General features: G+C 32.6%; 1 protein-coding gene and 1 long non-coding RNA gene across 2 annotated transcripts; both read right to left on the minus strand.

Annotated features, from left to right (window-relative positions):
• Window positions 1–2836: 2836 nt before the first annotated feature.
• On the minus strand, window positions 2837–3898 carry LOC130902894 (uncharacterized). Its single transcript, XM_057815173.1, has one exon. It carries the CDS (start codon window positions 3896–3898, stop codon window positions 2837–2839), a length of 1062 nt encoding a protein of 353 aa, XP_057671156.1.
• Window positions 3899–23701: 19803 nt separating this feature from the next.
• LOC130902997 (uncharacterized) lies at window positions 23702–24152 on the minus strand. Its single transcript, XR_009060491.1, has 2 exons — window positions 24028–24152; window positions 23702–23737 (listed from the first exon to the last, which is right to left on the minus strand). It is a non-coding gene; the product is annotated as an uncharacterized LOC130902997 (long non-coding RNA).
• Between the last annotated feature and the right edge of the window lie 1510 nt (window positions 24153–25662).

Below are 25662 nucleotides of genomic sequence, written 5' to 3' on the forward strand. Positions count from 1 at the left end.
AGCAGTGGCTATATAACCAAACAGACTGAATACATTGTTCACGCCGATATAGATTGACGCTCGTTTCGATAACCAAGTTATATCATCTTCAGAAACTGAAGATAAACTGTGTATTCTAAGTGCATTTAAGCCCTCGAAAGCTCCTGCATAGATATCTGATTTTTCGAAAGCTTTGTCTGACTTTTGTATATGTTAATATTTAATTTCTTATTTTTTAGACCTTTTAATATGTTTATACTTCTAAATTTTCTTGATTTTTGGAGTCTTTTGTTTTAAAAAACGTCAAATTTTTATTTGTATTTCAGAAATTACGAAAAAAAAAACGGAATAGGCCTAGAATCAAGAAGAAGAAGAAGAAAATTCAATGAAATAATGTCGAAAAATAGACAAAAAGGATACTAAATATGTAATTGTTATTGAAAATTTAATAAAAGAAGGTCTAAAAACAAAAATATACAGAAACAAAAAAAAGTAACGTGTAAGTCTTACATTAAACGGAGTCAAAGAAAAATATTTAACAGTGTAAAATTTATTTTAAAAAATGGTAGTTTCGTTGTTGTTGAGTTCCAACCAAAAATTCATCACCTTGTATATGTTGGAAACGATAAAGAAATCAAAAATAATTGCTCATAATGGATAGAACAAATTTTTAGAAAAATATAGAAAACCAAACACGTTTATCGGTTAAATAGTCACGCCCCGATTCACATCAATTTGCTTTGTACGTTTTTTTTGTTGACGTGAAATATTTTTTTATGGTTCATGCGCGCTTTTTTGCACTTATTTTTTACGACCCTTTTTCAATTAGAGTTTATTGGTTCGTGTTTATGTATCCATCTTTTTATAGCGAGAGGAATAAATATGCATTTTTTTCAAATTGATCATCTTAATTTTGAATAATTAAAAATGTAATAACAAAACTCGTTTACATTTTTTCAACATAAGAAATCCAAAAATGATAATGTATAAATTAATATTGATATAGTTTCCGCGTCCTGATCAAACCCTGTATAACAGAGTTATTTGATAGATACTTGAGTTTCGTGATACGGCAACACTGATGTGAATATATGAAATCTGTCATTGTCATCATAAAGTTTGACATTTGTAATGGCGAACGTGTTGTTTACTACGATTTTCGACGTAGATTAAACTAATGTTGAAGAATTCGGTGATGAAACGCTATCTCGCGGACGTTGTTATGAACCCACGTTTCATCTATAACATAAAACGGTTTTATTTCTGTTAAACGCTCGATGGAAACATTTTCGCGTTGATGGTTTTGTTTCAATGTGCGCAAACGCGGCATCCATTTAGTACTCAACTTTCTAATGTCAAAATTTTCAGTTAAAACACGATGTACATGTCGAGTATGTTTGCTATGAATAAACTGAACGATCCACGAGATTTCAGAAAAAATAATCATTTTCTTCTCACTTCTCATTTTGAAAACATCGCTATACATGGTTTTCCCTAGCTAGTATCTAAAAGATTTAAGAATGAATGTTACAACGGGACGTAAAAGTGCTTTTTACGACCCCCGGTAATTTTTAATTTGTTACATGTTTCTCAGTGTACTTTTATATAAAACATGGAAATTCGTAATAAAAGTTGCAGACGGTGGTAAAATGAAGCTGTTAAAGTAACGACGATGTTCAGAAACTATAATTTTGTATAATGTTAAAAAATCAACAACTTATATATATTTAAATAAATTTATTCATACAATTTAACAAATTAAAGTTGAAAAAATGATTGTTAATAATAACAGTATGAGCTCTAATAGTAACTATTCCAAAATCATCTAAATTTTCGGGATCATTGTCTGGTTTTTCTTCACGATTAGAAGTATTGACAGCGTCTTAATCGAAAGCTACTTCTAGTTGAGGTATTATCGTATCTTCGTTATCGTTTTCAATAATAGTACCCAGTTTGAGATCTTGTTTAGAACTAGAAAGTTCGCTTAACATAATAGGTACCTTCAAATCTTCAACGCTTCTTTCAACTGAACTCACGAATCTTGGTGGTACTCGAGGTAATTTCTCCAAAAATACAATGGGGAATGTACATTCCTTTTGCGTGGAAGTATCGCTGGTTCTTCTTCTCAATATATTCATGTTCATTATTATAATAAACGATTCAGTAATTATGACAGATGTCAAAACAGATCGGTCAGTTTTGATATATAAACTGTCAATTATTGTTGTAGAACTAGGGGAAATGTGCCTATGATGGACCCCTTAAGGAAATATCATTACAACTTTCTTAGTTTTGGACTTATTAATTTTTTTCACATGAAAATATATACTTAGCTCGAAGTTTATTATAGTATAGGAAGATTTTTCTGCCAAATAATTTCCTGTTTAATAGCATAGCTATTTTTAAAAAAGTAGTCGAGGGGTCCATCATTGGCACACATCTGCCCATGTCGGACCCCTTTAAAATAAATGAAAAAAAAATGTCTTTAAAGTTTTATTAGAAAAAATATAGAACAAACTAACATCACGTTAGGTACAGAGCTCACAAATAAAAGACTTGCAATGGAAGGAAACACCAGCGCACTCATTATGGCACCACGAGTTACATTTTTGATAACGAATCCACTTTTCTTTTGCACGTGAGTGCGAGAATAACTCATTGCAGTAAAGGCAGCTAGCATCATCATCTGAGTCATCTTGTCCCTTTTCCAAAAAGTTCTCAAAGGCGGATTCATCTTCATCAGAACTGTCATTTTCAATGACAAGTTTCCGTTTTACTATCCTGGCTTGTTGTTTACTTATCTTTGTTTCCTTTTCTATAACCTTCTCTTTGAGTTCATGAATTTCTGGTGTTGTATTCAAATGACCAGTTTTTCCCCTTCTTCTGCATTTTTTTTATCAGTACCAATTGCTACAGTTTGAGGGGGAGGACAAATTTCTTTCACAGAAATGTCGAGAACTGACGATGAAGACATGTTAAGACCAGATGTGGATGGGGTTTGAATTTCTAATTCCATTTGGTTCTCGATGATATCTCCTTGAGCCTCGAGAATCTGCTTATCCGTTGCTAAAGCTGGTGCAAACTGCCAGTCCTCGAAGACATGAGGATTGAAAGGATGAATGCCAGTCTTTTTGAACGAATTTATTGCATTTGATGGTACAGCACTCTTCAAATAAGCTTGATTGAGAAGACCTGCTATTTTGAATTGAGTCACTGCCTTCCCCCGGTTTTGACGAAGCCATAATTGAAATTCTTGATCAAAATACGTATGAAGAGGACGGAAGAATCCTACGTCCAATGGTTGAACGTGATGTGAACAATCTGCCGGGAAGCAGAACACAATTACCCCATTTTCTTTTGCAAACTGAAGAGATTCGAGGCTCTTATGGCTACTGTGCCCATCTAGGAGCAAAAGAACCTTATTGTTATTAGATGCTTTCGTATACTTCACGAAATGCTTTAGCCATCTACAAAAAATTTCACTGGTCATCCAACCTTTTTCTTCTACGAAAGCTATGCTACCAACGGGAGCACCGTTCATAAGCTCATCGTTCATCCTTTGACGAGGGTAAATAAGAGCAGGAGGGATGTAAGTGCCCATGACATTCATTGCGCATACTACGGTCACGTGCTGCCCACACTCTGCACTGCTGAGTGCACCAACTTGCTTCCGACCTTTTGAAGCGTAAATTTTTTGACATTTCTTTTGGACCGTAGTCAAACCTGACTCATCCATATTAAATATATTTTCGAGAGGAAAGTTGTACTGCTCCAGAGTGTTAGATAGTGCATTGAAATAGGCTTGAATATTAGGCTTGTTAAAAGCCTGGGCTCTAGCTAATGATGTACTTTCTGGACTACGCAAAGAAATTCGTGGATTGCGCTTCAGGAATCCCCTCACCCATTTCCAACCTGCCATTTTTGTTTCACGATTGAAACGATGCTCTATTTTATTTTTTTCGGCTACTTCGAATACCATCCGCCGCAAATCTTTAGAGGTTAAACCAAAAAAACGTGTTTCCATATCAATAATATATCCTGCAATCTCCTCTTCGATGGCTTTAGAGAAAATTGCGGTTCGTCCTCCCAAATTACCCTTGGAACTGTCCTGTTTAGCCAAACGCCAATGTTCCCAAAAGTTGTTTTGGGAACATTGAAGGTCTTTGCAGCCAACTTAAAGCCCATACTGTGATCTTGTACGTTCTCAATAGCCTGTCGCATATCATGCTCGTCCCACTGTTGTCTTTTTTTGGATGCCATCTCTATAAATGGAAAAGAAAAACTACTAAAACAATATATTTATTTTGTTTATTTCAGTTCCAATGATGGACCCCTGGTCCATCATTGGGATCCGTTAAGTAGTCCATCATAGGCCATATTGCAAAAATCAGATAAAAATCTTTTTTTGCTCTCCGCCATAACCTCAATTTTTACTCGCCAATCAACATGCAACAGTTCTATCAAGCTGTAGTAACAAAATCAGATTCTAAAACAAAAGTTATCTAACATCATGCCATACTACTTTGTTATATCAATACATACTAATTTCAATTTATTTATTTATTTTCACAAAAACGGTTTAGATTCGCAAGAGCGCTTGTAAACAACTGACTATAAGCATCAATCAACCCAACCAATATGGTGGTAGTGTAATATGCGCGGTAAATTTGAAAATATAGCTAGTGGTCCATCATTGGCGGGGGTCCATCATAGGCACATTTCCCCTAGATATTAGAATGTGGGTTTTTTACGTAAAAAAGCAAACACAAATTTTGAGTATACGGAAAAAATATTTGAAATGATAGTTATAGATCTTTTAATTTTTTACAACTTTGTCATTTAACTTTTTTTTATTAGACTTCTTTAAGACTGCCAGAAATCGAGATAAACGGTTTTTCATCGAACTATTATTTTTTTTTTGTTTAAAAAATTCTTCTTCTTTTAATACTTACCCATTAATGGATGTTCGCTTCTCTATCTCTAGCGGTATGGATCAATGTCTGAATATCTTATATACTCGTCCACTGCCTCAGGTTCCGCAGCCATGACATCCTCTTCCGTCCCAATCCTCTCTTACCTTCAATCTTGCCCTCGACTATTAGCTGAAGGAATTGATATTTATGGCCTCGCATTATTTGGTCAAGAGATGCAATCTTTCGTTTCTTCACGATGTTAAAGAGTTCACGGTCTTTATTGATACGCCTGAGAATATCCTCATTTCTCACTTTGGCAATCCATGGTATCTTCAGGATTCTACGATATACCCACATTTCGAATGCCTCTAATTTGTTGATGTTTTTCACCTAAGTCTCCAACCCTCCATCCCGTAAAGAAGCACTGACCAAACGTAGCACCGCACAGGTCTCAGTCTAAGATCAAGATCAAAGTCGGTACATGTAAATACATTTTTAAATTTTATGGATGTACTTCGAGCTTGTTCAATTTGGCATTTTATTTTACCGTCCGACCACCATTCTTCATATAGCCATGTTCCTAGATATTTAAATTTTTCTACCCGTTCTATAGGTTTTCCATTAAATATATGTTACTCTAGATATTCTAAACGTATTCGCTTCCCTAGTGATAATCATCATCAGTTTTTTTGATGTTGATGTTTAATCCCATGTTTTGGCTATGTCCGCCTACTATATTAATTAGTTGTTGTAGGTCATCTATATTATCTGTAATCAGTACTGTGTCATCGGCGTAACGTATATTGTTGACCCCGACTCCATTGACTTTGGTTCCAATGTCTCTAGCTTCAAGTGACTCTCGAAAGATGGCTTTAGAGTATATATTAAACAGGAGCGGCGACAATATACAACCTTGACGTACTCCTCTGCGAATCCGAACTTGCTCAGTTAGACCATGATTTACTTTAACTTGCGCTTTTTGGTGCCAGGACAGATTTTCGATACAACGAATGTCTTTTTCGTCCAAATCCAATTTTTTAAGAAGCTGCATAAGTTTGTGATGTTGAACTTTATCGAAAGCTTTTTCGTAGTCTATGAAGCATAGACAAACATTTTTTCTTTGGTCATAGCAGTTCTGTACAAGGACCTGTGTTGCGACTAAGGCCTCTCTTGTACCTAACCCCTGTCTAAATCCAAATTGCGAGTCGCTTACATTATTATCACATTTTCTATATAATCTCTGATGTGTTATTCTTAGGAATATTTTTAGGGAGTGGCTCATAAGGCTAATTAGCCTATGATATGATAGAAGATCCAGTTAGACATTCTTCTGCATCGAGTTCTCTGGTCTGGTCTGGTCTATTGTCGTCAAACAGTTTTTCTACATAGTCTTCCAATATCCTGTATTTCTCATGATCTTCTATAACTATCTGGTTGTCCTGGTTGGTTATTATACCCAGACTTCGTTTTTTAAATATACCAGCGGCTTCCTTTAATCTTTTATGGATGTTGAAATCATCGTGTCTTCGTTGCAGCTGTTCTATTTCGTTGCACTCGTTTTAAAGCCATTCATTTTTTGCAACTCTAATTTTTGATCTTATGAATCTCTGTAAGTCTCTGTACTCATTTATGTCCTTTTTTAGTTTTCTACGCTCATCCATTAAGAGCAAAATTTCATCGGTCATCCATTTTTGTTTTTTATTTCTAGATTTGAATCCTAGAACACTTTGTGAGGTATTTCTTAAAACACTTGCTATTTCTACCCATGATTTTGACGGGTCATCCTCTTCGACCGTGAACTCTAAGACATATTTTATCAGGTTTTTGGATATTATCCTATATTCTATCCTATATATATATATATATATATATATATATATATATATATATATATATATATATTATTCCTACCCCTTTTCTGTGATTTCTGTCCTGGTTTTCTGAATAATAGAAGACACCATTTTCGACGGGACATATTCCAGAGTCGGGCCACTAAGTTTCTGCAACTCCTAGAATATCTATCCTGAGTCGAGTTTTGCCAATTTCCCAGCTTCGAAAAGGCTTTGGGTATTCCAAGTTCCAATTTTTAAAGTTGTACGTAAGTTTAGTCTTTCTTCTAAGACATTCAAGTCAGTCCCCCCCGGAGATCCGATCGGGGGACTATTTAAGACCCAGGAAAATTTTGCTCGAATGTATCCATGTGGTTCTCTTGGGAAATATACACTAGGTGGTTTCCCGTTGCCTTCCTAGTTTTGCTTCAACCGCTCCTAACCTGGAGAACAGACGTTGTTTGCAGCCGCCCACTCTGGGTCAGACGCTGCGTGGGAATCTTCTTAGTTTCACCTTCATCACTTCGAGACCTTACCGGCATGGGTGGCCCTACCGATAGCTACGCTACCGCCGGCATCGTTCCCTGGATATAAGGTTACTGAGCCCTCTCACCAACGACATGGTTTTGATTCCCCTAGAGAGGGTTTCAAAAATTATCAACCAAGATTTATGTGCTGATGAATTATTATCTTTTAATACGAGGGCGGTTCGAATATAAGGTAACAAGCTTCACTGGTTACATATTTCTGGGATTTCTTCAGAAGGTTTTTTATCCTTGGACAACTCGGACAAACTCCTCCATCGAGCTTCAACTTCTTCGCGAGCTCTTAAGAGTTGATTCGGAGAGACGTTTGGAGTTTTGTCAAATCTTCATGAGGAGTTATGATGAAAATCGATTTTTTTTTCATAATTTACTAGTTTAAAGTTTTGTTTCCCACTATAATCTGGCCGGTCGGTAGTGAGAGTAATAAAAACGCGTGATCGGCTCATGGGATGCTAGTGGTACCTTTATATATATATATATATATATATATATATATATATATATATATAACGATTCGTATTGGCTGAAGCATTGTCTGAGAAAGTCAAGTTCACACAGCTGCACGTTACATTAATTTACTATTATTATATTCTAAAAATCTTATATTAATAATTATTTGAAGCTCTTGTTTTATTATGTTATTTATTTACTTTGATAAAAATTAAAAATTAAACTACATTTCTAACATGCGCTTTTACAGTAAGAATTATGTGACTGTATAATAGCGCATGTTAAACATGTACTTTAGCTTTTATTATTCTTTTATATGTTGTATTACAGTTATGTTATACATTGACTATCCTCTATTTTAAAATAAATTTTATTGTTAAAAGTGGCTGTGATCGATATTCATGGAACTAAATTTAAACTGTCTATTTATCAAGGTCGTTCATGTAACAGCTGCGAGAATTAGTTCTTATTTTGCAAAACATTTTGGTAGTTTCAAATCTTCCGCCTGGCTGTGGGCGTGACTTGAGGAAGCATGTCACATTCGAATGCACATCGCTTTACTATAATTGTATATGCCTTTTACAAATTCTTGTTGAGTTCATGACTCACTCATGTTTGTGCCTTTTTGCTGTTACGTCTTCGATTAGTTGCCTTTAAGTGTTTATTATCTGTTTTACAAATGGATGATTTGATGGCAATGCCACCACTATCATCTCCTAAAAAAAGGGTGCAAAGGCATCTGTCATTAGAGGAGAAAATAATGATTACAAATCTCTTCAAGGCAAATCTGCTACAAAACCCAAGCAAGACTAAATCTCAACACGTTGAATTTGTAGCTATGGCAACGGGTAAGTAATCAATGCAATTAGTCTACCGCATGTAAATTAATTCAGTAATAAAGGAGTAATTTGAGTTACCGTATTATTTTAAATATATAAATAAGCACATGGCTTAATATTACGTTATTATTTTAGGTTCAAGTAATGCATCAGTATATAGAGTCCTTAAAGAACACAAGGAAAACATTTTGACGGAACCTAAAGAATATTCTAGACGATTAGAAGAATCGTACATTCTGTTTTCTTAATCAACGAATTGTGAACTGTCCAAAAAATAATGATGGCTATTGAACGGCATGAAGACTTGCCGACCTTAAAGAAAACTTTACTCGAATATTTTGTTCATTGCAGTTTCAAGGGCCGTTCTAGGATCTGTGTTTTGAAAGAAAAAAAAAACGAAATAATTAATTGGAGAAGAAGATTTCTAAGGGATATTAAAAAATTCGAGGAGGAAGGAAGAAAAATATATTATCTTGACGGGACTTGGGTGAATGCCGGTCACACAGTGAACAAAGTATGGACTGATACTACAGTCTTAAGTGCACGAGATGCATTTATCCGTGGCCTTTCAACGGGCTTAAAAAACCCGACGGGCAAAGGACAAAGATTAATAATCTTACATATTGGCTCCGAAAATGGTTTTGTAGAGAATGGTCTAGATATGTTTCAATCCAAGAAAACGGGTGACTATCGTGAGGAAATGAACTCAGATAGGTTCGAGGGTTGGTTTAAGGGAATTTTAAATAAACTTGAGGACGGATCAGTCATTGTAATGGACAATGTATCCTACCATTCCAGAAAATTAGACCAGTGTCCCACAAGTTCCACAAGAAAAGCGGACATACAACTGTGGTTAAGGGAACGAAATATTAATTTTGAAAACAATATGGTGCGGGCAGAACTATTGGCATTGTTTAAAGAGAATCGGCCATTAGTCCAAAGATATGTCGTTGATGAGATGGCCAAAGAGAAAAATGCAATTGTTTTACGTTTTCCACCTTACCATTGTGAATTCAACCCAATTGAACTCATATGGGCACAATTCAAGGGTGAGGTGGCAAGGAAAAACACAATATTTAAAATTAGTGATGTCCAAACTTTATTTACTAAAGCTTTAAATAATGTTACCCAAACCAATTGGAGTAAAGCAATCCAATATGTCCGCTTTTTTCGAAATAAAATGTGGGACATTGATAATTTAATGGAAAAACAAGTGGAGCCTCTAATAATAAATTTAAGAGCTGATTCGTCCTTGTCAGAATCAGATTCCGATTTAGATTAAAATAAAAATTCATCCGCCCTTATATCCCTCTCAACCACCTTTTTTGAAAACAAAGAATTTATTCAGGAAAGGACCTTGTGTTGTTTATAAAGATTATTATTATTATTTATATCGTTTTGTACGAATTTACTTTATAACCTTTGATACGTATTTGAATAAAACATACAGCACGACATTTCTTTCTTAGATATTACTTTACAGTATTAGGTACCCTTACATTTTTATTTAATATACCATAAATTTGAAAAACTGTCTAGCTATTTAAGGTTAGGGAAAATAAAATTACGGTTAAAATAATAATTATATATATTTATAGATACTTTTAAAAAAATCAAGGCAACGAGTGAAATATGTAGGTATAACATTTAGTAGTGTTGAAAGTTATGGATAGGTAATCGTGATTATTAGGTTTTATATTTATAAATGAAATACACAGTGGTTAACATTCATATATTAAGTCTTTATTTAAAAGACTACGTTTTCGAGAAGCGTCCTCACGCTTGAAAAATTCGGTTTATACTAACTGAAAAACTAATAATAAAATATTTACAATGAGGTCTAGGCCTCTTCTAAGAATCGTAAAATTACAGATGTTTTACTAAAATATATGCATTACTCCGAAAAGTAAAAAGAGTCCTTTGTGTGACCCATGTGTCCGGGGTCTAAAATATCTTTCAACTAAATGTTAAGTTTCCTTAAACATAAAATCTAAGCATAATGTTAAAATGTTAAAAAAAAATAATTTGTAAAATAGGATTCAATTTTGCTCAGAGAAATTCAACACGCCCCCTCAAAAATGAATCCCTTACATAAAAACAAACTTGTAAAAATACAGTCTACATAATAATATTTTACAACTAAAATCCTAAGTATTAAGTACTCCATACATTTCTTACAATATTATCTTTACTTGATTAAAAACCGTAATGACCCTTCTCTCAACGTAGTCCATCAACTTATATGACTCTACCTGGTCCAACATTTGTTGCTTAAGGGTTTAAGGGAAAACCCAACATCTTTTGAGAAAACCTTACCAGACCAATTTACAATAGTGTTACAAAAAAAATTCTTAAAAAAAATATTTCAAGTCAATTTTTGTTCTGAACTCCATAAATTTTGCCCCTGTCAGTGATTTAGTCAATACATCGGCTATCTTCTGATCTGTAGGCATATAAATTAATTTGATTAGTCCCTTTTCTACTTTATCACGATAATAGTGATATTTTATATCGATGTTTCGATCTTTTGTGACGCAATTCTTATGCATCCATTGTTATCTTCATATATTATTATAGGACCTGATATAATTATTTTTATATTATCTGCTAGTGATCGCAACCACAGAGCTTCTCGTGCAGCCTCATACAAAGCCATATATTCAACTTCTGGAGTAGAGCCTGCCACGGAAGTCTGCCGCTTCGTAGCCCAACAGATAGTACAATTTTCGTATAATTTAAAAAGATAACCCGTCGTACTTTTTCTATCATTATTATCACCCGCCCAATCAGCATCAGCATATCCACTTATTATATTTTTATAATGACTTCTAGTATATACTAATTTTAAATCGATTGTGCCCTTTAAATATCTTAAGATTCTTTTTAAATATTGCCATAATTTAATATTATTTTTGTTCATATATCTACTAACAATATAGACTGAAAAAATCAGATCTGGGCGAGTACAAATCATTAAATACATCAAACAACCAATAATACTTCGACATGGCTTATTACAATTTTTATCTAAATTTAAAGCTTCATAATCTATTTTGTTTTCAAGAGGACTATTTTCTGGATCACAGTCTTGCATCTTAAATTTTTCTAGAACTAATTTTACATACGTACTTTGATCTAATGTTATGACTGACTCTGTTCTGGAAACTCTTATACCTAGAAATAATCTTATTTCTTTAAGATCTACCATTTGAAATTTATGCATTAAATATTCTTTTAAACTATTCATCGTATCTTTATTCAGAGTGGCAATAACAAGATCATCAACATATAGTACGACATAAATATTTCTGGAAATATCCCCCAAATCTAAGATATAAATGCACCGATCTACTGGAGAATTTTGAAAATTCATTGATTTTAAAGTTTTGTCAAATACCTCAAACCAACACCGGGCTGCCTGCTTCAAACCATAAAGTGCTTTGTTTAATTTACAGACCTGACCCTTTTTACATTGAACGCCCTCAGGTACTCTCATAAAAATTTCTTCTTTTAATTTGCCATTCAAAAATGCTGTTTTTACATCCATATAGTGTAGTAACAGATTATTCTGATTGGCAAAAGCGACAATGAATCTAAAACTAGATATTCTAGCAACTGGCGCAAAAGTTTCGTCATAGTCTACCATAAATTCCTGACTAAAACCTCTTGCTACTAAACGAGCTTTATATTTACAAGGACTACCAAATTCATTATTCTTAATTGTAAATACCCATTTACAGTCTACAATATTTTTATCAGTAGGTCTTGGTACTAATGTCCAAGTATTATTTGTATCAAGTGAATTAAGTTCACTTTCAATAGCTTGTTCCCATTGAACTCTATCCGGCCTATTTTTAATTTCATCAAATGACTTCGGTACAGCACTTATTATTATTTGAGCTGATAACATACATTCTTCTGGACTACCAGATTCATCATATGATATTTTAGGAAGACCTCTGATCCTTTCACTCCTCCGACGACTGGCGTCAAAATCACTACTTTCTATTTCTAATCTTGGAAATTTATTTCTGGGATCACAGAGTACATCTGATTTCTCATTATCAGATTCATTACCTGGTTTATCATTACCAGTTTTACATACACTATCTGATTTCTCAATATCAGATACATTATCTGATTTATCATCATCAGATTTATATACACTATCTGATTTCTCAATATCAGATTTTTTGAAACTATCTGGTTCATCATTACCAGATTTATTTTCCATCACTGAAACTTCAAATGAATCAGTTTCATCTGCGGAACCCTTATTTGTTCTGTCAGATTTTATACCTGGCCGAGACACCATATAATTTGTCTCGTCCACAATAACATCCCTTACAACGGCATGTTTATGAGATTCTACATCCCATACTCTGTAACCATTTGGTTCATAACCAACCAGTACACCTTTCCAAGATTTATTATCGAATTTAGTTTTATTGAGTTTATCATGTACATATACAGTAGAACCAAATAGTTTTAAATATTTAAACAAAGGCTTTTTGCTATGCCACAACTCATAAGGTGTCTTCATTATTTTTAAAGCTCTACTCGGAATAATATTTATCAAGTAAGTTGCTGTTAAAACTGCATCACCACAGAAAACTTTATCTAAACAAGATCCAGCTATCATTGACCGAGCTTTTTCTGTAATTGTTCTAACCATACGTTCAGCAGCGCCATTTAATTGAGGAGTTCGCGGAACTGTTAAATGATAAGTTATGCCTTTATTTTTACAGTAATCTTTCATATCATTTGATAAATATTCTCTACCGTTATCTATGTATAAGTAATTTAATTTGAGATTGAAATGTGATTTACTTTTCGCGACAAAATCTTTAAATACTGAAAACACCTCTGATTTATGTTTAAGCAAATATACTACACAATAATGAGTATAATGATCAAGAAATAAGACAAAATAATTTTTTTTATCATTTAGTGCCGTCGGAGTGATTGGACCACATACATCAGAATGTACAATAAACAATGGTTTTCTTACATGATCTCGATTTTTAACTTAATTGAAAGGTAATCGAGTTTGCTTGCCATTAATACAAGCTTCACATATCTTATCAATCGGATTAATTTCTTTTATTTCTTCGAAATCGTCTATCATATTATGTATCTTTAATTTTACAAATTTATCCTTACTTATATGACCTAATCTCTTATGCCAAATGTCATAATTTATTTTCTTATTGTCGAGTATTTTGACGACAGAATTTATTTCGTAATTTTCAATAGTAAAGTTTATTTGCGTCAAACTATTTAGTGGCTTACCTTGCATGATAAGTGTACCATTTTTACTTATCTTTACTCCATGCTGATAGAACAAGATGACAATGCCTGACTTTTGGAGCTTGGAAACCGACAGTAGATTGTATGGGACTTCTGGACTGTAAAGAACTTCTCCAATTGTCACCTTTACGTCTTTGTTGGTTGTCACATTAATTGAACCTCGTTTGGTTGCTGAAATGTACTGCTCGCTCTTGGCAACCAAAATTTTAATTGGTGTTTCAAGTGGCTCAAATGTTCTGGCGATGTCTTCTCTGTTTATAATATGATCGGATGCTCCGGAATCTAGCAAGAAAACAATTTTATTTTGATTTGTTTCAATTAATTTATTTCCACCAGCCATAAAAGTGATAGCTTGCGAATTCGGTTTCACTGATTGAGCAATTTGAGCAGCCTTAGTTGTTTTTCGTTCGTTGTACTCTTGGTTTTTCTTAAAGTAAATGCAATCTCTTCTTATATGTCCTATGCGGCCACACTGATAGCATTTTGTTTTATTTTTACTTTTAAAAGAGTTTTTAAAATTCTTGGATGGTTTGTGACCATTCTCAAATTTTGATTTTTCATTATAATTTGATCTCCGGAAGGGAAACTTCTTTTCACTCGATTTATCACTATTTTCGGCAACTAATATTTTTGTACTAGTATCACGATTTTGTCCTTTCACTTTAATTTCATGATTCAATAAACGGATTTTACAAAGTCTAAATCTAGTTGATCTTCACGTAATGTTTCGATTGCAATAGACACTGCTTCATACGATGATGGAAGTGTTTTTAATAAACTAAGTACTTTACCTGCTTCATCTATTATTGATCCAGACGCTAGCAGATCATTTACGTACGTATCAAAAATTGAAAAGTGTTCTCTTAGTGGCATATCAGGCGCTAATTTTAATTCTGAAAGTCTTTGATTCATCATCATTTGTGTTGGAAGACTTTTTCGATCATATACAGAATCTAATTTTTCAAAAATATTCTTAGCATATGTCACATCCGTAAAATGAAGCAGCGAGTCCGCCAAAAGCGAACCGACAATACTATGGGCAACGCCATTCTTTTTATTCCATTTATCATTTGGAAACACAGGAATTTCTTCGTCAATAATGCTGAGTATATGGTGCTCTCTTCTCCCAAATACTATAATTCTGTCCATTAAAAGGAGTTATTCCTCTTTGCGAATTTAAGTTCGAATTTGTCATTGTGTCGAATTATCTCAATTCACTCATAATAAAATAATTCACTTAATATATCTTCTATTTAAAATATTTTTTATACACACACTACAATTATCACTTAATTGTGGAATGTCTAACAAGTACTTTTACAAGTTTGATTTCGATCACAAATTATTATTTAAGTTCACTATTTTCACGATTTAATTATTCACGTTATCTGGGCCCATAACCTGTTGAAAGGTATGGGTAGGTAATCGTGATTATTAGGTTTTATATTTATAAATGAAATACACAGTGGTTAACATTCATATATTAAGTCTTTATTTAAAAGACTACGTTTTCGAGAAGCAACCTCACGCTTGAAAGAGTCGGTTTATACTAACTGAAAAACTAATAATAAAATATTTACAATGAGGTCTAAGCCTCTTCTAAGAATCGTAAAATTACAGATGTTTTACTAAAATATATGCATTACTCCGAAAAGTAAAAAGAGTCCTTTGTGTGACCCATGTGTCCGGGGTCATAAAACAGAGGTACGACTTACTTTTCCTTTTCTAAAATATCTTTCAACTAAATGTTAAGTTTCCTTAAACATAAAATCTAAGCATAATGTTAAAATGTTAAAAAAAAATAATTTGTAAAATAGGATTCAATTTTGCTCAGAGAAATTCAACAAGTAGTTAACTAAGTGAACGAAGATTTTAATGTATGAATGCTATGCAATTGATAAACAAAAGTATTATTCATATAATATGATATTAAAATAAAGTATTTAAAATTCAAATAGAAAGGTTAGTTTGAAAAAAGCATTTAAAATTCAATTCAAATTTGCCACTAAATGCCTTTTAGTGTTGTGTATGGTGTGATTCAGGCTTACAATTTGTCTCTCGTGCACTATGCACGTGATTACTCTCTGTAATGAGCGGCCATACTACAGATCGTGTCAAAACACACCACAAAAATGAACGATCCTTATATATTGAATCTGAATGTAAGAAAAAAGACTTGGACCAAATAATATCTCTCGTGTTTCATAAAAATCTGTTCAATTAGGAAAACTATCAACGGATTTTCCTCCTAAAAGCTTTACAGCCTTCATATTCTGTCATATTTATTATTTTAATCCGCGTTGAAAGTATTTATATAACGAAAATCCGGTAGGATGTCTTTTTCGTGTTTACGTTTTGTCATTTTGCAACGAATTTATGAATACTTTTCCGTGATTTTTTTAAATAAAATTTTTACCACAATTTCGTTCTACTTTTTATACCCTAATATGATGACAAATATAAACCCCATCAGTTAGCTATTAAAGCAATGAACGTTATCAAATTTATGTTTTCAATATGAAGATTGATTATTTTTGTTTTCCTGTGTAAATGCGAAATTAACTAAATTCTACAACAACACGCACCATATTGCTTTCAAATTAAAATGGTTTATCATAAAAATCATGGTGTATAGAGACAAGCTGTGTTCTCGCGCACGACCAATGAAAAAACCTTCCAAAACGCCACCTTATTGGAAATGCAGCCATCACAAGACTGCGCGGATTTAGATGTTGGATGCTATGATGACACAATTACATTCATTTATTGTTTGTTTGTTTTTTTTTCACGTCAATCAATGTTTGATTTAAGAAAATATAAAATTTGAGTTTGAGCTTAATTATTTAAAATAATATAACTGTCTAGGTTATTATTTTCAAAACAACAATATTATGATTGCATGGCAATATGGCGGTGTATCGGAAGTGCGTAGAACAGGTCGAAAATTGTTATACATATAAAATATAGTTTTTCTATTTTCTTCTACTGATTAATAGACGGCGCTAGTCGAATTCACATCACGATATTCAAAGGAGATATAATGCAATATACGACGAGTTATTAGCCAGGAAAGTAGTTGGTTTCTTTCTTGAAAAACGTCTGAATACATTTTAACGTTTAACTGATACAAAATTACGAAGTTAATGATAAAAATGGACGAACCAAATAACTGTAATTGTCAAATTGAAGGAAAGATATTAAAACATTATATAAAACGATGTACAAATTGTAAACATTCTTTTGTTGCTGTAGATGACCGGCACCCAGATCGTCCTGTGACTGTTTCAACTCCGGAAACAATCAATCAAAATGTACGTGCAGATCGTCGGATGAACATCCTTATGGTGTTATAAATAAAGAAACAAAAATCTGACTCCTGATCAAAAGCGCTGGCGTCAGCGGGTCTTCTCAGATTTCCTTGAAAGCTTAGAAAAACTATCTGCTTTGAAAGGGATCCGATTTGAGTCGATGGCAAATCAAAAAATAACAAAACTCCTAAAGGTACTTACTGAATAAGACTTGGTAAATGAAAAAAAAACGTATGGAGATTAAACACCCAAATTAGAACTGAAGACTTAAACAGAGTTGCTGTGAAACGATTTTTGTATTTGTCAATTTCTTCGGCAATAGATGTACTAGAAACAATTGTAATATTAATTAATAGTGTACTGAATAATGACAAAAAATTCATAAATTCCGATGATTTTTAGGTATCTATTATAAAACGAATTCACCTCGTATATATTATTACTCATCGGGTTTTAAATTTAAGTACGACTCATCAATTTGATGTTTGATGATGATCAATTCAAAAACGTTTTTGTGAGAACAAACATTATGAAACACAAAAATTTTATCTAGTTGTAGTTCAGAAATAAAAAAATTTCGTTAATAAGGGTGTTTCGCAGCTGCTATAATTCAATCTTATGGTTTAATTTTAAGTGGATTTTCTGACATCGTAATCAGCCGCTTATTTATATTGCAGAAAGTAAGTACGAAGTTTATGGGGTTGTGTTCTTCTTAATTAGCTAATTATGCATAACACAGTGTATACCTATATTGTACACGCGGCGAACTTTCATTTACCGTCGAAATAAACACGCGGCTAATTAAAAGTTATTTCACTAGTTAAACTCGTCTACTCGATGGGGTATTAATTTTGATGAAAGTTTCCCGTTTTAGATTGTGTCGGATGTACGAATTCACGAATTTATTTCATAATTTTCATATTAAAACATTTCGTTTCAGTTATTTATTATAAAATAAGCCTACTAAAGCCTAAACGTCAAGTTTTGTTAACAAGACAAATTTACTGAAAAAATCATCATCCAGAATTTTTAATAAACTTTGGTCTTATATCTAGTCACTTATTTCATCAATTCCGTATTTCTAAAGCGCTCGTTGCTAAATTTCAGAATTCCAAAGTATCTGTTACCAAAATTTGGCACTTCTGAAGTACCAGTTGCTAATAATCACATTTGTAAAGTGCTTGTTGCCACAATTCACAATCATTTACTTTACGTAAATATCTTTTGCCATAACGTACTGTTTTTAAAGTGTTCAAAGCCACAATTTACGATTCTAAAATATCTGTTGTCCCAATTTACTATTTCTGAAGTGAGTGAGTCTTTTGTAATACTCTCATTATTCCGGATTTGTATCAGGAGTGAGTGAAATATTGCTTTTGAAAGACATGTATGTGACTGTATTAGCTCTGCTGGAATACCGCTATTGATTTCTTCTAATTACTTCTTCCGTGATATATAGTGTTAGCTATTCTATACTTTTCTTGATTTTCTATTAAAGTTAAATCATCAGCATATGTTATTATTTGTTTTGATTCATTAACGGTACTTCCATTAAACAATAACTCTGAGGGTCCTTCACCTTATCTTACTCTTCTTCAATTTCTTGTTTCTTAGACCTTTTGATATATTAATATATCTGAATGTTGTTGATTTTAGGTCTATTCTGTTTCAAAATTATAATTTATATCAATAGAAATAAGCAGATTGTCAGTGTCAATATCATATTTTGATAGACTTAAAGAGAAGTCGAAACGTCAACATCTATCTTTCTTTGAAAAACTATCAAAAAAAAACTAATTTTGAAACAGAAGAAACCTAAAATCAAAAACATTTGGATCCATTTATATATATATATATATATATATATATATATATATATATATAAAGGCATTTTCTATCTATTCAGGTAATAAAAAAATATCCTGGTCTTTCTTTATTAGAATCTCGGTGAAGGACATGACCAATAAAAATTAATATTGGTCGCAAATTATTGCTAGAAACTAAATTCGGACCATTTCGACGAAATTCCAAGATGCATGATTTGCGAAATTTATCAATGCAAAGGTGAAAACAATGTAACGGATTATTGAGATGATTACTGAGCAGTTATTTTTCCTTTCATTCTCGCTCAACCATAATAGCTATGAAAGTTGAATTGGCACCCAAATTTTATGTACAACAGATGTTCTTCTTTATTTATCGAGAACAGATATTAATACATATTACCATAATGCAGGTGCTACAGCTGAATTTGTTCTAATTTTTAATGATTTATTTGATATTTGTAAATCTCGTAATAGATTGGCACAATAAATATTTTAAAAACCACTTAGCTCAAGAACCAAATATATAATTGCATCAATTTATTATTTTTAAAACTGCCTTAAAACATATATTTCAAAATATTTGTAGTAATGTGAAGAGCCATGATGGGGAGAATTATGCTGAAAAGAAGTAAGAATGCTTATCGTTTGAAACGTATATGAGCATGATTTCTCTCTGAATCTTGAAGGTACAATCATACATAATTTCGAATAATGATCTTAAATCTGAATGGATATAATTATGGAGTAAACGGTTGATTGGATTGTATAGTGATAAATTGAAAAGTGTCGAATAAGCATTAAGAAAACGAATGACAACATCAATAGTGACAATTCCAAATCAGATAATACTTCGAATGGCTAATGAAGATGATGATAGAAAACAAAAGGGGAAAAGTGATGGTTATTTCATAAAATACGTGAGAACAATTTGTGTGCTGCATTTACTACTACTACCATCACACTCGCTATTACACTGTATGACGACTGTTTCGATGTTCTGTAGTTTTTATGTGTTTTGTACAAAACAAAGATATTACCGCGTACAATTTGATTTCAGATGATCGAATTAGTGATTCACTAAAGGCATTGAAAAAAATATGCAATTTGATCCATTTGGTCGAAAGATACAAAAAACTACAGGAAGAGGTGATTCATGAGATATCAACTGTTTGTTGTTATTTGTTATTTGTAATAACTGCAAATCATCAATGGATTATTTCTTGAAGGAAATACTAGCTATCATTACTCAGACTGAATTAGAACAACTTCCAAATTCCATGGTAAGTTCAATAATTACTCATCTTGTACTGGATATTGTGAACAATTTGAAATTTTTGTATCTCTTAGATAAACCCCAACAAATTGGTATTGTGTGTTACATATTACACAATTTGATTTGAACTATACGACGATGTATTGATAAATTGGTAGCCTAGACTAGTTCCATGCATAAATAAAATATTGCGTTACCATAGCAACGAACAATAACTTATTAAATGTGTTAGTGTTAAGTTTTACGTCAAACACTTAACACCAGAGTTATACAATAAATTGAAAGAAAAAATATGTTCACCGAAATTGTGAAAATCGAAAAATTGGATTATCGAGCCAAGTTCATCTACGATTTTTTTCTCGGGATTCTTGTCTTAATAAATACATCAAAAACAATTTGAGATAATTCCATAGAAACTCTATGTTTAGATCTGTGGCTTGGTTCTAAAAGGGCCAATGTCAATTTTTTCAAATTTTGTGTTATTTTATCAAAAGTTTCCAATTTAGTAAAGCTTTAATTCTACAAAGGCCAATGTCTAATAACAAACTAAAATTAGTTGTATTTCCATTATAATGTCAGCCAAAGTCATTGCTAGTGGTTTCTGATTTATTTCTATCTATTTCATACAGATGTTACTTTTTCGAGCTTGAACATGTCTATCCCCTCTTCATACCAACAATGAACTTTGTCTGACACACTCCCTCATTTATTTACTTTTTATCTTAACACGCGGTTTTCAAGGCATTTAGTTCAATATGTCTCATTCTCGAGTTTACAAAATATTAGAACTGTGTCGCAAATCAAGTGTTTCAAAAGGTAAGTAATATTATTAATGCTATAATGTTATAATAAATAGAAAAAATGCTTTTAAAGTCAAACAGAATACTCCTTTAATTCCTTAAAAATATACAATTGACACTACAAAACATGATAAATTATCAATTTTCTAGATCCTGTTGCTAGTACTAGCAGAAGTCAGATCGAAAGCAATGAAGCGAATCACAATAACAACATCATTGCATGTGAACAAGGTAAATTTTTCGAGTTTTCTATGTCACTTGTTTTAAACATTATGTTTTTTGAAGCATTATGTTCTCAAGAACTGTTCACGAAAACATCTTTTTTTTTTCTTTTGTTTAGAAGAAAAAGATTTGGATTATAATAATAGTTTTCAACCTATGATTGAAGAGGTACCTGCTGAAACCCACAATAATAATGATAATATCACTATCATTGTACAAGGTAAATTTCTCAACAGTTATCTTTTCAGATTTTAACAAAACTGAAAGCATGTAAATTAATGTTCCCAACAATTACTCACAAATCATATTTTTTTTAGATGAATTAAATTCAAACTTCCCTAGAAGTTTTCAATATACAAATGAAGAGTTACCTTCTGAAAGTTCAGATATCGCTGATTTACTTGCTGAGAGTTCAAATGATTATGTGCCTTCTTCTGAGAGTAGTAGTGAAGGTGAACAACAAACACCTGCTAAAATTTTAAAGAATAGGGGAAGAAAACGAAGGGATGAAGTGGAAGCATCCAGGAAGCGTAAAATAAATCCTAGTATCTGGAAAAAAAATGTGAGCAAACAACGAAAATTGCAAGGTAAGGAGTATGTTACCTTGAAAGGAAAATTAATAAGAGCTAAACGCATGAAGCCCCCATGTAATTGTAGAAAGAAATGCTTTGATCTTATGAGTAATGAGGAGAGAGAAATTATTTTTAAACATTTTTATCAATTATCTTACGATGGACAATCACAATTTATTTCGGATTTTGTTGAAGAAAAAGAAAAAGCTACACAAAGGCTACGAAGGAGATATAACTTTAGATATAACAATTAAAAGAATTAGAGTGTGTATTGAGAAAATAAGAGCTAGTGAAGCAGGTATGTGTGCTTCAGATAAACGGGGAAAACATGGAAAACAGCCCGTAATCCCAGAAAAAGAGAAAGATTTTATTAGAAGACATATAAACCAATTCCCATACTATGAAAGTCATTATTCAAGGTCTAATTCTCAGAAAAAATATTTGCCATCTCATTTATCAATTTCACAAATGTACAGGTTATACAAGGAAGAGTGTGTCATAAACAACGTCAGCCCGCAAAAAGAATCTATGTATCGTAAAATTTTTGTCGAAGAATTTAATCTTTCATTTCATAAACCAAAAAACGATACATGTGGAAAATGTGACAAATTCGAAATGTTGATTAAAACAGAGGCAAATGAGAGTAACAAAAATATAATAATTATTGAAAGATGTATATTTCCAATGTTAATAACCCGTTACGGTTTTAGGTTGTCACTAGATTAAAACATCCTGAAAATAAAAGGTTTATTGATTTTTGGTCAAATATATAACACAACGTGGTGAGAGAAAAACTACTAGCTGACCTTACAATTAATACATCATGTCGCGCCAAAAGTGCCAATGAATGGATCATTGACAAACTGCATTGCTTAGGGTGGGGCACATTACAAGGATAGATCCGTCTTATGTGCCCCAGCAAAACCTCTCATTTAGAGGTTCTTTTTCCTTTCCCTTTTCCTTTTTCTTTGGTACCGCAGTTATTGCATTTCTCTCTATAACTTGTATAGTCTTCATGTAACCAGCCAGAGCACTGCAAACATCGAATCCATTCGCTCTTCTTCTTGGTACGGTAGTAATTCTCGTGACATTCTACACATGTGTTTTCATTTTCATCAGAACATTCTTCGCTAGATTCACTAAGCTGCAACTCTACTTCACTTTCTGATGACGATGATAAATCCCTCACAACAGTCTTCTTACGTTTTTTCTCCTGTATTTTTTTTTGTCTTCAAACAGTTTACGAGTTGTCAAATGAATTTTTGATGTCAAAACCTTAACAGATTGCTTCCTTTTACTTACTTTTTGTTGTTAACTTGTATTCCGCTTTCGTCCATGTTGTAGATTCTTTCTGGTTTACTAATCAAATCGTTATCAGTCAATACCTTCAACAACATTTCAAAATATTTGTCGACATCCTGTCTATTCATACCACTAGCTCTTGCCAATGACAGGCCTTCTGCTTTACGTTTACTCAGGTCTGGATGACGCTTCATAAATCCTTGAAACCAATCCCAGCCTGCTGACTTCTTCTCATTATTGAATCGATGTGGCAATCGAAGATTTTCAGCAAAGTCGTAAGCTATAGACTGCAGTCTCGATGGCTCCAAGGGAAATCCGATGGATTCAAGCTTTTTAATGTGAGCTACAAGTTTTCGTTCGTTCTCATATCCCAATTCAGAAGGTCTTCCAATTCTCTGCTTACACCTCCAACCCTTGAGGATGTGTCTTCGCAATGTGCGCGAAGGTATTTCATATAAACGACTCGCTTCATTTACTCCCATTTTCTTATTTATTACATCCTCCACCGCCTTCTGCATACTTTTTTCAGTCCATTTTCTTGGATCAACAGCTTTAACCTTTCCCATTTCCTAAAAAAAAATAATATTAAAAAGTAATCAAAATAAGAATTCAGGAATTATCTCCAAATGGGGCACATTAGCCGAAAAAAATCGGGGCGCATTAGACGATGTACAGTGTAATGTGCCCCACTTAAATAATTCTGATATTTGTTACGAAAAACGGAACGTAATTATAGGCAAATAAAAGTTAAATGAGGTTAGTTTTCGATAAAAACTTTAAAAACACGAAATAATATGGAGCAAATACTTTTAATCAACGTGAAAATAGATATAAAACAAATTCATGTAGTCATACAAACCTTTTAATCACTTTTTCTCACTAAAACTAAATAAAAACCAGCACAGTGTTGTTTACATCGCGGCCATACTTGGAACACTGACCAGCTAGGATCAAATAAGCGCCAAATTTAAAATGCTTCACTGAGTTTCGCAAGTGGGGCACATATCCGACTGGAGCACGTTTGCCTGGTTTACCCTAGACAATTTTTCAAATATTTCCCTATCATTTACAAATACTACTTGGTATGCGGTTTATAAGCAAGTCCATAATTCTATATGCTTTTAAAGTTATTCCACTTATTTTACAGTTTCCAGAAAAGAGTTTTTTGTTCTAATGAATTTTCGTTTTTAGTTTCGTAATCCGAATTATTTATTTATGCATTGAAGTCTCGGATCCATAACTTGTTGTTTTTGGTATTATTAGAATAAAAATATCCTTTTTATGTTTATAACTTAATATAATGACAGATACGCAATAACCTAAGCTGTCTAATCACACTAGAAGTCAATTTCACAACGTACTGGTATGTTGCCGTTTTCCCTTTCAACACAAAAAATATTCTAGGCACCGTTGTAAAATATTATTTTGGTTATATTACGATGTCTACATAATATATACTGTAATATCATTGTATAAAGAATATTCTTAATACAATGGTAATACTTTTATTACTCATAAAGGTAAGATTCCTATATGGACAGTTGGTATTACATATATGTCTACATCTTTTAATTTTATTTGTTTCAGATAGTTAAATCATCGTAACTATAGCGGTTTTATTTCGTGATGTGCAACGCGAAAATACGTTTTTTTCTTATTTTTCATTTCCGATACGTAAAGATATCATCAATTGATGATTTCGATTGGTTAACGAGATAAACATTTGAAAGTGTTTGATTTCAAAAGTCAACAATTGTCAGAAATATTATTTCAATTGAATGAAAGTAAGACGGTTAATAAGTGTTTTTTGTATATTAAAATTATATAAGTTTTTAAATGCCGTCGTCTTTGAGTAAAGAAACCAATTTGTATTACAAAAATTTGGTAGTGACAAAGTTCAATAACTGGTTGAAGTTGGTTAAGGAGAAGAAAAAACAAACTTATCAAAACCAAAACTCAACGGTATCATTCCAAGCTCCAAAGGAGGAAAAATATGCTAACGTTAAAAATATTATAGTGACTACTGCAGATAAGTTCGATTCGTCACCACCAATGAACTGTAGCGACGCCAATTCCAACGAGGTTCTAAACAGAAAAGATGTGAAGGAGGAGGAACATATGAACTTTTCGAAGGAGAGCTTTTAATCAATTGAAAGTGGAGAGTGGGAAATTTGTAAACTCATATACAGGTTTATAATTTTTTTATATTGAGTTTGTAAATTTTGATGGCTATATACAGTGTGTTTAATCAACTTTTTTTCGTAATCTATCTTGATAAAATTCCTGAAACGACACAAGGTACTCGATAATGGAGTTAGTCAAACTGTGTATTGACGAGAAAGACGAAGCGACACAGATACGCGAGTGAGGATGGCGGCGGTAAACGGAAGAAACGTGAGAAGTTGTGTGATGAGACGGAATCTTCGGCGGATTTCAAGGAAAAATTTTCGTTCTAATTGTTGATAAAAAATTTTTAATTTTTTCAATAAAGTTT

This window comes from Diorhabda carinulata, chromosome Y, assembly GCF_026250575.1.
Source record: "Diorhabda carinulata isolate Delta chromosome Y, icDioCari1.1, whole genome shotgun sequence".
Lineage (NCBI taxonomy): Eukaryota > Metazoa > Arthropoda > Insecta > Coleoptera > Chrysomelidae > Diorhabda > Diorhabda carinulata.

What these genes read in the sequence shown, in the direction of transcription:
- LOC130902894 (XM_057815173.1), bottom strand. Translation starts at nt 3,898, where the DNA reads ATGGCAGGTTGGAAATGGGTGAGGGGATTCCTGAAGCGCAATCCACGA.